The following is a 12,920-nucleotide window of genomic DNA, read 5'->3' as shown; positions in this document are numbered from 1 at the left end:
ATTAAAATTTGCTGTAAAAGAACATTTCCATTGTAGTCAAGTTTGTTAAATGTTTAATCTAATTTCTTATAAAAATCACTGAGGACAACTTCTTGCTTTTTTGGGTTTCAATAAGTTATTCCTTGCAACTAATTCAATGTTTTGTATCTAATAAAAAATGCTGCTTAAAATTTAAAGCTTTAACTATATTATAATTTAGAACTTTTGTTAAGGTGTAGTTTTAGTAACTAACTTGCCTGGTAATAACTTTTCAATATATGATTTTATGCTGAGTTACAAAAACTCTATAACTAGAGTTAAATAGAAATAACTTTATTTATGCAAATCATTGTCTTTTATTTAAAAACTGTTCTTATTAATTCATTACAGAAGCCTAAAATGTAAAAAAGAAAACAAATTTTAATAATAAAAATAATTCTGTGTTTTCCTTAATTCTTTTTTTTATAGTACTAATTCAAATAAACAATGAAATTTATAAAATACTAGTGGTAAAAATTAATTTAACAATTTGATCATAAGCAACTTAACTAAATTTGGCATATTAGTAGATTCAATTTACAAAAGTGTCTAATAAGTAGACAAATCAACAAAACTAGCTTTTTTTGTTTGCTTATTAATTGTTTTGAAACAAAAATAAATGCTTGGTACAAAAGTATTACAACTAAAATTACATAAAAATTGCATTAAAAATACAGTCAAAATTCTGAAATTTGCAGTTTTTTTGATTTAACTTTAAACGATTTTTTACTAACAAGTTTTAGTAACAAATATATATTTATAATACAGAATATAACATATTTTAAGAGGCCAAGCCTATATTTTTTGAACATTATATTAAGATTTATTACTTAAACAACTAACTCTAAAACTTGGCTCACACATATCAACAATAAATATTAACAAAAAAACTAACAAAACACAAATTGAAACAATTTTTACCATTTTTATCTAGACACAGTTTTCAAATTCAATTTCTGTTAAAATGTCAAAGGCCTGGCCACTACTGTTTTAAATTATAGTAGCATTTATTAAGTAAAAAATAAGCTTTAATACGTATAAAGTTTTAAATTAAGCTAACAGACATTTTTTTAAACATTTCTAAAGCATTTGAAACAATACAATATACCATAAAAAAGTTGGTAATAAAGATTTTTTTTGATTTACTGTGTAAACATTTAGAATCTGTTTTGATTGCTTCTACATTTTTGCTTTAGTTAGAGAAAGAAAAATTTTCTTAGTATTTTGATGACGTCATTAAAATATATGAATTGAACAATTTTGCAAAAATAAACTGCTGCAACTATGACACCCATAAAAAGACCTACCGCTAAAAAGGTTTATTTTTAATGACAACGTTAAGCCAAAAGGTGAACAATCATCCATCCATGAACACCTCCTCAATAACCCTAGTTGTGCTGAGAACTACCTGGATAGTAAATTCTAAATTCTATTCAGAGCGAGAAACTCTTACCATCTCTCAGTTCTAGAATCATTGATTACTAGAACTCGCGAGCCGAAAATTTGTAAACGAGATTTATACAATTTAAAACTTCATAAATAGAGTGTTTTTAGTATTATTATTATCGTATTTTGTAATGTAATTTTTAATTTAGTTTTAAGTAAAATTTATATTATCTTAAATGTTCTTGTTTAAACAATTTTGTTTAATAAATAACTTCAAAACAGTTAAGTATAACTTAACTCTAATTTAAACCTTTTAAACAGACTTTTACACTTAACATATTATGACGTAACTATTTTTTAGATAGACATTTCAAAATCATTGTTTATAACTAAATTTACACTATATTCTTATCAGTTTTTAGCAAGCTTATTCTGAGGACCCCCTAAATAAAATTAATAAATAACCTTTTTTTAAATGAGTGACTTGTGTTTATATTTTCTAAGTATTGAATTTAGTTCCATACAACATAAACTTGTTATAGAATAATTTTACTAGTACTACTTTTAAAAAACTATTAAAATACTTCTAAAATAAAATTGTTAACTAACTTTGATTTTTTACGAATCTAATGCGTGTTTACATTTAATTTTAAATTTAGTTTTCAAAGACGTGTTATGTATATTACAGATTTCTAAATATCTATAAATAAAAATTTATTATAGAAAAATTTTCAAATGAAGGTTTGGTTTGTGCAAAATAACGCTCGGTCAAAAAAAAAAAAAAAAGACACTTCAAGCAAAAATATTTGCAAAAATGACACTCGGTGATAAATTGACGATGTGCAAAAGTGGCCCTCCGTGCTAAAGTGACGCACCGTGCTACTCTGACCCTCTCTCCTTTAACTATAATTTAAAAATCATAATACAACATATTTTCAGTTGCTTATTAATTTCGTTAATATAATTAATTACTAACTTATAATCAAATTTAAGTTACAATAAAAAATAAGTATAAGAAACGAAAAAATACTGCCAAATTATTGTTTAGGTTTAAAAAAACTTACTAAATTAGTTAAATATTTTAGGTCTGCAAGTTTATATTATTAAAAAAACTAAAAACTAGAACAAACTGATGGAAATTTTATTAAACTTTTTGGAAAAAACTTCTAAAATATAAAAATCATTAAAAGATGAAAATCAGTTTAAAATAAAACCTGTACTTTTTCTTAAATTATTGAATTGATGATCTCGTTTGATTTAGTTCAAGCAAGTGAAATATTGTTTTCTTATTAAAATTTTAAAAATTTAAAATAAAACTACTAGTATATTAATCAAATAGCAAGTTTATCTAAATCATTTAATGAAACTGTTTTTAATAAGTATGACAGCTAATACGAACAAAACTAAAGCTAATCAAAACATAATAATAATACACTAAAGTAAATTTATGTAACTTCTTGCATACGACAATCTGCTATTGCAAATTAAAAAATAAATACATCACCGAAGGTTTTTTAATTGTTGTAATAATCTCCATTGTAATTAATTTACAGCCTACATATTTTCACGTGATTGTGAATACACGTTGCTTCCTTTACAAGTCCGCTTTCAGCAAAACTTGGCCGTTCTGCATTTTCGAAGCAACTTCGGCGGCAAGTGGGTCCATTCCGAGCGTTGCAACCGCCACTACCTTGTCCTCTTTGGTGTAATAAGCGCAAAACTTGCCTTCTTCCAAACTACCTCTTATTACTATGTCGTCATAACCAAAGCCGTACCCTATAATTTTTCTAATGAATTTTTATGTCATAACGACTTACAAAAAATAAAGACTAATCTTTTTATTCTGTTAGTTATTTATTAACTTCAAAAGGTTTTCATTTAAAAGGCGACCTGAAAACAAAACTGAAAAATTTGATTAACGGTTGAATTTGTTTTTGTTCTACAGAAAGCTTTTACAAAAACAAACATGTTTAATAGTTATAACTTATTCAAATTATTTTGCACATTATGTCAAACAGTATTTACTTTTAAGAAATAAATTCATACATAGATTATTTTACATGACTAGCTAACTCTAAACAACAGTTTTGACATCATTAAGTACATAATTAACTTAATTTTGTTATTTTTATTAAGCTATCGCCTTTTATTTTAAACAAATAAGTTTAACTTTTTTATTAAGTTCTCTATAAATCTAATTTTTGTTTTTTTCTTTTATCTCAAACTGTTGAGTATGAGATTATTTTTATTTTATTTTTTTCATTGTGATGCCTGAGTCCAACATTGCACAATAAACAATATAATATAAATGAACTTTCTTTGGGAAAAACTATTTTTTTCTATTTGTACTATTGTGTAGTGTTTATTTATGTACTTTTCTTAAAAAACTTAACTCTCAATAAGACATTTTGCACCAATGCCGAATAAAATGTTTAATATAGTAACTAGTTATTAAATATTGGCCGAAAATTGGCAAATTTGAATAAATATATTTTATACTTAGCTAGTTTAGGAGGAAACAAAAGTCTTTCAATGTATTTAACAAATTTAAAATGCATGGTAAATAGTAGAACAAAACTAGGTAAAACAGTTGAATAACATGATTTGTGTTCTATAAAGTTTTAAATTGAAAATTTCCAAACTAAATTGATTTATTGATATATATGTGTAACAGATTGACTTATATTGTATTTAAGTGGTATATGACATAACTAAAAAAAAAGATTAATAAGTAATCGAAGGCACGACTATTTAAATTACAATAATTCTGAGTTAAAATAGTTATTTCTTTTAATAAATATTATTGAACCAAAAAAATTTACCATCTGAGTTTTATTAATTAGACTTACATGAGCATTTCTATTATTTTTTGAGAAACGGCTATAATCAGTTTTTAAATGTACTAAAAAATAGTAACTTTTAGTAGTTTTCAGCTTTAAAGAATATATCTTTTTACCATCTATATCTTATTATTGTTGACCCTTATGTTTTTGAAATACATATTACTTTTTGAGATGTGGCACATAAAACATTATTTTAAGAATTTTAATTTTAGGAACTTGAATTTTCATGTAACCGTAATGAATTGTAATAATATTTCAAGGTAAAAAAGCACAAAATATCACTCTCACGTATTTAAAACTTGCTAAATCTAATGAAAAACACTTTAATATGCATTGATTTGTCAAATTGTGATGAATTTTTAATTTAAAAATTATGTGTACAAATAACCATATTAGGAATTTAAAATAAGAATGCTCAAAAAGATGTCTTAATAAAGAAATAACTTTATTAGAAACAGAACTGAAGGTAGTAAAATTACCTGTGTAACGAATGGACTTTCCGTACTGTACAGTCCAGAAAAATGGGACACTGTCCACTTGTTTGAGGTCGATTTCAGACAACACCAAGTTGTTACCCACCGTTCTTCCATGAAACTGCGCCATTTGATAATGCTGGATGTTGCTTGGTTGCCAGTCTCGCAATCTGCAACGTTTTATACAAATTTTAAAAAATATTCTGTTTTTTAAATTTTGTTGTTTTAAATACTTTAATTTACTAGTCAAAGTAAACACACTTTTTAAAAAGCCTCATTTATAAATTAATTACTTTTTTGCCTATTATTAATGTCAGATTTTTTAAAGCTTTATGTTAACGTTTAAAACTATTTCAAGTCTTTTGAAAACTATTTATATTAAAAACATTTTATCTAAAACTTAAAAAGTTATAAAAAAATAAAAGTTTACGTTTAAACAACACAAAAAAAAATATTTCAAAACGCTACAAAACGTAAAGGTAATTATTAACGAAATCTCTGTATTTGTTTTATTTTTAGTTGATTTGTTACACAACATGTAAATTTTGCCACTTATCCTATGTTTAATTATTCATGTTTGTTGTACAGCAAACCTTTTTAAAAATTTAACCACATATTTTTAAACAAGCACATAAATTTTAGTTTTTCGAGTGTATTAATACAAAATTTGACAAGCAAATATACTTTAAGGTTACTGTGAAACTTAGTTTCATCATAGACATAGAGATAAATAGTTACAATTGAAAAATATGTTTCGTATGCTAAATCGGACTTTCCTTAAAACTAAAACTTTTAAAGACAAAAGTATTTTGTAACACTTAAACATATTTGTAATTACATATATATTTTTAATTATTTTAATAAACAGTATTAAATTTAAAGGAAAGAACACAACTTTATATAGCAAATATGCAAAACAATTAAAATAAAAGTAAAGTCAAACTAAACAATAAAAAAAAATCTGCTTTGTCTAAAAATTGGTATATAGTTTAAACCAGAAAAACGATAGAGTGAAAAATTAAAATATGATGTTAATTTTTTAAAGACCACATATGAAAGCTTGAACAAAATAGTTTAAGTAATAGTTTTTAAGTTAAGTAATCATGAGAAACTACATTAAAACAAAAATATTGTCATAATTTACATGTAATGTAATAAATAATATGTCATTAGCAAGAAAGTTATTGAAATATAAGACAAAAAACTAAACTAACTACTTTTTAAAATTATGTAAATGCAATAAAGCATTAAACAAATATGTAAGTTAAAAAACTGTGTTTTGCTTACTACTTTAAAAGAATATACAATTTAAAAACATATATTTGCCCTGAACTTTGTTTAAAATATTTATAAGTTATAAAATTTGTAAATATTTATACAGCAGTTATGTTAAAATATATGGTGAAAGTTCTTTTATAAAAACACTTGTAACTTTTTTATTGTTTTTACTCTTTTATCTACTATAGAAAGAGTATTACAAATAGCTAATTATAAAGTATACAAAAATCAACAAACTTTTGAGGGTACATAACAATGTCACCAGCAGCATAAACATCAGGAATGACTTTGTTGTCTGTATCAAGAACTCTCAGGTACTTGTCAGTGTTAACAAATCCCTGCTTGGTCATACTGATTGCTGATGAAGTTTCTTTTTGTAAGAAAGCGGTCGACGGAATCACACCAACTCCGGCTACTAACACATCGCACTGAAAATATTAAGCTGAAGTTATTGATTACTATTGGTTAAATATGAGGATAAGAGGTTTACTATTCTTTTTCAGATAATATTTTTTTAAGATTTCTTAGAACTAATAGATTATAAACAACTGCTTTAAAACATATTTTAGCTGAGAGTTGAAGTAGTACTGTAAAACGTAAGAAAAAAAACGATTAAAAATCTAAAATTACTTAAAATCAAGTCTAACGATTCATTTGCAACAATAAAAAAGTTCACAGCACTTTAAGACATAAAATTTATTGATTAAAATAATAGTCAAATAAACAGGAAACTTTCTACAATCCATACTAGAAACTGGCTACATTAAAATCTTTAGAGTCTAATTTCAGTAAAATTTAGTTTAGTATTTAAAAAATTTGCAACATTTATACTTGGGTCTAAAAAGTCAAAACTTAACTTGTTTAATACACAATAATTCCTTCTAATTTCAACTGGGATTAGTTCAAATACTTTACTTAAACCAACTTACGTCAATAGTTTGTCCTCCTTTCAGTTTTATTTGTTTAACTTTTCCACTCTCATCGCTAATAATTTCCTCCATGCTTGTTCCCATGTGAAATTCCACCCCTTTATTTTCGTGCATGTTTTGCAAAAATTGACCAACCTAAGAAATTAAATACTTAAGTATTGAACTATTGATTACTTTAAACCGTATTAAAAATATAAAAACGCTACAATCAAATTTTTAGTGTGAGTTTCCAACCTTAGTACAGTAGTCTGCTTTTGGGGTTTGCTCTTTTGACCCAAAAACCAGTTTGTCCATGTTGAATTTTTTTTAACTTTAAAAATGGTTTTACCTCATAAAAACCAATAAAATACAATAAAATTTTCATCAAACTAAATAAAAGTCAATAAACTAATAAATGAAAAACTATTAGAGAAATATTTAAGACACAAAGTATTATATCTTTGAAACATGCTTTAAACCACATTTTCAAATATGAATATGACAATATTATATACTCTATGATAAAAAACTAATACGCCACACTGATTAATCCATGACAGAAAAATGAATAGTTTAAATATACAAAAGATCCATATCAAAACTTTTATTTTTTATATAAGTAAAGCTTAAATTTTTTTTAAACTAAACTTTTTTTTTAAATGTTTGTTAGAGTAGCTTGCTGTTTAGATCTAATAGACTCTTTTTGTTGTTTTAAGTTCTTTCAATTTTTACTTGATTTTATAACTAGAAATATTAATGGTATGACCAAACATATAAAGGAAATTAGAATTTCAAAATTAAGTATAAATAAAACTGATTTGCATAAAAAAATTACTGCAGGTATTCTAGTTCAATGTATTAAAACCAGGTTCTTTCTGAGTTACAAATATCAAACTTAAGAGTCAGATTACTGTATTTCCAAGTAAATTTGATGATGATCTCAAAATAGCACTGGCTGATATCAATGTACTTTTTCTAAGAAAATATGTTTGTAGTAAAAAAGCTTACATTGAAAAATGACAAAACTGCAATAGGACCATAAAAAGTTGCTTTGGAGCATAATAGAATACTTTTTAAAACCAAATATTAGTAGTCCATGATATTAAAAAAATTTTAAGTCAACTAGAATTGGAAGATTTGAAGTACAAACTTTAAAGACAAGGTTTGAAAGTTAAACATTGTTAAAAAAAAATCTTTATGTAATAAATTATACAATGTGTGTATAAAATGTAAACCAAAATTTTCTTAATTTAATTGTTTTAAATATATTGATTATAAAAATATTAGATACTATTATTAACCTCTTTACCAAGCACACGCTCAAAAGGAACTTTAAAGAATTCACAAACTGACACTTTATTTGCTTTTGAAGCTAGATAGCTGGCAACTTCCATACCAATGAATGAAGCTCCACAAATTACTACATTCTTTTCTGTGTTAAACAGTTTTGTAATGACATTGACCACTTAAAATTCTAGTTCATACAGGGCAGCTAAATGCAACCCATAGGCCGCATATTTTGACTGACACTAGCTTTTTAGCTAAAAAAACAACTATTACAATATAAACAAGTTCAAACTTTTTATAATAAAAGTATAGAATCATGTTTTTCTATTGCTTGTGATTAAACTGCTGCCTATTTAATGTTATTTCGTTACAAATTTACTCTGTCATACACTTTGACTTTAGTTTTTTTTAATATTGTGACAAACAAAGGTTTTTATCTTTTTATAAAGAACTTTCTGTCAGTAAACCTGGTCTGATCATCATAAAAAGCTGTCAACATTTGTAATCTTAAATACTTTCATGAAATATTAAAAAAAAATCTTGAGATGTAGTCAGTTTTGCAATAAGTTTCTAATGCAAATGTATGAAGGAGGCTTTCTTATGAAAATTTTCTCAGAATTAGAAAAATCTACCTTATATTATGTTTTTTGAGCAAGTAATAAAAAACTGTCAGTAAATATATCTTGCAATTTTTAGAATATACTATGGAAGTATTTTTTTATAAAAAATATAAAGTCAATGATCGAAAATAAATGAATCTTTTATTTTGTTATAATAATGAAAACAGTTTTTAGTTAAAAATCTAATTCTGAGAGTATTGTTAAAACTTTATAAAGATTACATTGTAAAATTTAAATGCAATTGCTCAAAATTTGTAGGAGTAGATATATTTCTAGTGAAATGATACTTTTCAGCCTTGCCAACTATGAGGAACTTTTATTAAATTCGAAAAAAAGATTTATTTAAAACTAACTGAGTAAAAACTGTTTACTGTTTATTAAATAAATTTTGAAAACAAATACTATTGATATTTAATTTCCTTTGCTAAATTGATAAGAACATATATGTTTCATAAACATCTAGAACAGGGGTCGGCAGCCTTATGTAACTCACGGGCCGCACTATTTAGAAAAAGATCTTTAAGGGTTGCATTTATTCAAAAAAAATTCTAGTAATCAGTATAAAAATATTATTTAAGACCAAAACTATGATAAACAAGGCACTATTATACCACTAATAAAGATTAATTATTAAATTAAGATCCTAGCTGTAGGTTTTTATAACAAAATCTTTAACTTTTATTTTTTTTAAACTGTATATTTTTAGCTGAAAAGGAGCTTGCGGGCCGCAGATTTTGACTTTGAGGGTTGTATTTGGCCCGCAGGCCGCAGTTTGCCAACCTCTGATCTAGAATCATTATTCCCTAACATTATTAGACTAAAAAATTAATAGACTATATCTTAAAATTAACTGTTAATAGTAAAAAGACAGTAAAAAATAATTAGTAGCTTAATTATGTGAAAAAATTGACTGAATGTTAAAAAGTTATTTACCCTCTAAATTAAGAGCACATTTGTAAATATTTATTTCTTATATAAATATAAAACTTGCTTGTTTTAAACTAAGTATCTTCAAAATAAAAAATAACCTAATGGGTAACCTTTAAAAATTTGCCGACCTCTACTCAAGTGCACTACCTATCTTTTTTTACTAATAAGATGGAATAATAATGAAAACAAAGAAAATTTAATAAACTAAATATTTAAGTGAAATTAAGTAGTTGTTTTTTTAACTTAAAGTTAATTGAATAAGAGTTATTATAACTAGTATGCAATATTAAGAGAATATTTAAAATATAACAAACTTTAAAACTTAAATTTTACTAATTAAAATCTAATTTATAATAACAGAAGGTATATTAAACTCATTAATACTTTCTTATAACAAAGTATATTACAAAATTTAAATATATATGCACATAACCCATCTCAAGTATAATAGTTTTAAGAGTCTCAACTTTTCTAACCAGTAGCTGCTTTTACAATAGCTTTAGCATCAGCAGGAGTTCTTAAAACAAAAACATTTTCTAGCTCCCATCCAGGTATTGGTAGACTTCTTGGACTTCCACCTAAAATTTAGTTAAGAATAGTGTAAAAACTTATTAAATGCTTAAAAATATACCTTTTTTTTTTATGAAAAATATAATTTCTAAAAAATAGAATATAGCAAGAAAGTAGATATGAAACATCAAACCAAATTTATAAGCTAGTCTTAATTTTAGAACTTGATATATGCTATTTAATTCTTTGTTTATAGTTCAAAAATTAATTTTATTATTTTTAAGTAACTTCTGTGCTCTTATAATTTTTGAAATGAAAAACTCTAAAACATAGTAAGAAAGATTTTATCTTTGCTATTTATCGATTTTAAAATACTTTTTTAACTCAAAATTTAAAAATTTCATTATAAGTGAAACCTGAAATTTCAATAAACTTAAAAACTTTTAAAAATATATAGTAATTTAAATAAATGCTATAATAACACTTTTAAGTCTAAAAGACTACATTCTTTTAAGGGTTGACAAAAATTTTTTGAATTTTTTTTTCATATTTTCTAAATTTCTTCCAGGTTTTCACGGAAGCAAGTAAATTGTTAAAATTTCATAATAAATTAGCAATTTTTTATTAGTAAATAAATGCTATGATACAAATAAAATGTACATAAATAAAAACTATTACTAACCAGTTGCTACTACTAGCTTGTCATATTTTACACAGTTTCCATCTTGAAAACCAACTATTTTTTCTTTTAAATTGACTTCAGTAGCATTACTATTTTTCATAACTTTTATATTTACTGAATCATAAAACTGTTGTGGTCTAAGATAAATTTTTTCTGGATCTATATCCATGGCTTTACTAAGTTTCGTCCTGTTCAAAAGTTTTTACACACTGTTGTTTTTGATAAAAACATGTTTCAATATAAACTAAAATGGACTGTTATAATAAAATTTCAAAAAATAAGAATTTTAAATTTTAATAGCACTTTTTCTTTATTGCATTGAATTTCTTAGAAAGCATTTAGTCAAAACTTTCATTTTAGCATAGTCTTAATCTAAAACAAGCCTCTAAACAAATATCATGATATAAGCGACTGTAAAGTAAATGCTTACCTGTCATAAGGTATATGTTTTTCTCGGGTGACAATAGTTATAGGACCTGTAAATGACTTTTGCCTTAAAGTTTCAGCACATGTAACAGAAGCAGGTCCCCCACCAATGATAACAACATGTTGACCATTTGTATCAACTTCTTGTACCATTGGCTTGTACCTTTTGTGAGACTTTAGACTGTCAACTTCCGCTCTGACAAACACTTGAGCACCTTTAATTACAACTTCATGTTTAGGAACACAATCTAGACCAGGATAGTCTTCTATGTCTCCAGTTTTAACATTGAAACAGGCTCCATGCCATGGACATCTAACAGTATTTTTGTACAATGTTCCTTTGATTAGTGGAGCTCCAAAATGAGTGCATTTAGGACCAATAGCAGAAAATTCCCCTTCTGACCTTACTAATAAAGCTTTACCCATTCCTTCATCAAACTCAACTTCTTTCATTTCTCCATCTTTCATTTCACTGACGTTACATACAAATTTTTCAACAACATTGCTGTTTCCTGCTGATGTGTTCTGACCCATATTAAAACTTGATGTCATAAAGTAAGATACACTCAAGTAAAAACTTTTGTTTAAAGAGTTTTTGTTAATGTAACTAAATTTATTTGATGATGCAGCTGCTTGAAAAAATAACTTTTTAATAGCAAACATTTAAGTACATTCTGGTAAATATAAACTTATAAAACTATTTTAGTTATCATAAAATTGATAATTTTCAGTTAGAGTTACTATTCTTTGGGTATTTAATTAAGACAAAGATTCTATTTGAATAAGACCTATTTACAACAACTGAGGATCTCCTATATGCAAGTATAGGAGTGAAAAATTGTTTTGTTAGTAATAAACTGTTAAAATAAATATTGGATATAAATCTCCTTAAAGACATTTAAGTCGAGAACTTTAAATTGTTTGATTTAAAACAAGTTACATTAGTATTTAAATAAGTAATAATCAAATAGCTCTTTAAATACTTTAAATTAAATTACCTTTTTTATGGTAAAAAATAATAGTTTTTAAATTGTTACATGATTTTTAACAATTAAATAAACATTTGTTTGACACTAGCATGAAGTTTTTGTGATATTTGATATTGTAATATTTAGATACCTATAAAACCTAATACAAAACATTCAATTCTTAATATAAAAAAGTCGATACTTATACATTTTTGACAACATTGAAACTTTATATCCAAGTTCCTAAAGGTCTTATTTTAATTGTCCATTCCTTAATTTTTGCTATTTGGCCGTTTTTTTATGAGCAGTGACATTTCTAAAACAGTGATTTTTTATTGTTTGTTAAAATGTTTATTCACAGCTTCGAACATTAAATAAAATAAAAATTGATACTTAATTTAATTTAACAATATTGAAACTTTGTACTTGAGTTCTTAAAGATCTTATTTTAATTGTCCATTCCTTACTTTTTGCCTTTTTTTCATCAGCAGTGACCTTTCTAATACAGCAATTTTTCATTGTATGTTAAAATGTTTATTCACTGCTTTATAATTAAAATTAAAAAAGTCAATACTAAATTTTATTTGACAA

At 24.8% G+C, this 12,920-nt stretch overlaps 1 protein-coding gene across 1 annotated transcript; it reads right to left on the bottom strand.

The window, feature by feature from the left end:
* Positions 1 to 2,531: 2,531 nt before the first annotated feature.
* On the bottom strand, positions 2,532 to 12,033 carry LOC145830126 (apoptosis-inducing factor 3-like). The gene is made up of 8 exons (XM_082938012.1): positions 11,366 to 12,033; positions 10,936 to 11,123; positions 10,220 to 10,321; positions 8,208 to 8,338; positions 6,928 to 7,062; positions 6,236 to 6,426; positions 4,727 to 4,890; positions 2,532 to 3,180 (listed from the first exon to the last, which is right to left on the bottom strand). The coding sequence occupies exons 1-8, from the start codon at positions 12,022 to 12,024 to the stop codon at positions 2,999 to 3,001; spliced, it is 1,752 nt and encodes a 583-aa protein (XP_082794138.1). The 5' UTR covers positions 12,025 to 12,033; the 3' UTR covers positions 2,532 to 2,998.
* Between the last annotated feature and the right edge of the window lie 887 nt (positions 12,034 to 12,920).

Source organism: Thalia democratica, chromosome 2, assembly GCF_965202585.1.
Source record: "Thalia democratica chromosome 2, ktThaDemo2.hap1.1, whole genome shotgun sequence".
Lineage (NCBI taxonomy): Eukaryota > Metazoa > Chordata > Thaliacea > Salpida > Salpidae > Thalia > Thalia democratica.
Note: the sequence above shows the minus strand (reverse complement) of the source record. Positions and strands in the feature narration are given on the sequence as shown.

Bases quoted from the DNA above. Each gene is read 5' to 3' on its own strand.
- LOC145830126 (XM_082938012.1), bottom strand. From the start codon at position 12,024: ATGTTTGCTATTAAAAAGTTATTTTTTCAAGCAGCTGCATCATCAAAT. The intron at 6,427-6,927 runs GTAAGTTGGTTT...TAATATTTTCAG, and splicing joins AAGGAGGACAAACTATTGAC to TGCGATGTGTTAGTAGCCGG. The intron at 3,181-4,726 runs GTAATTTTACTA...GAAAAATTATAG, and splicing joins AAAGTCCATTCGTTACACAG to GGTACGGCTTTGGTTATGAC.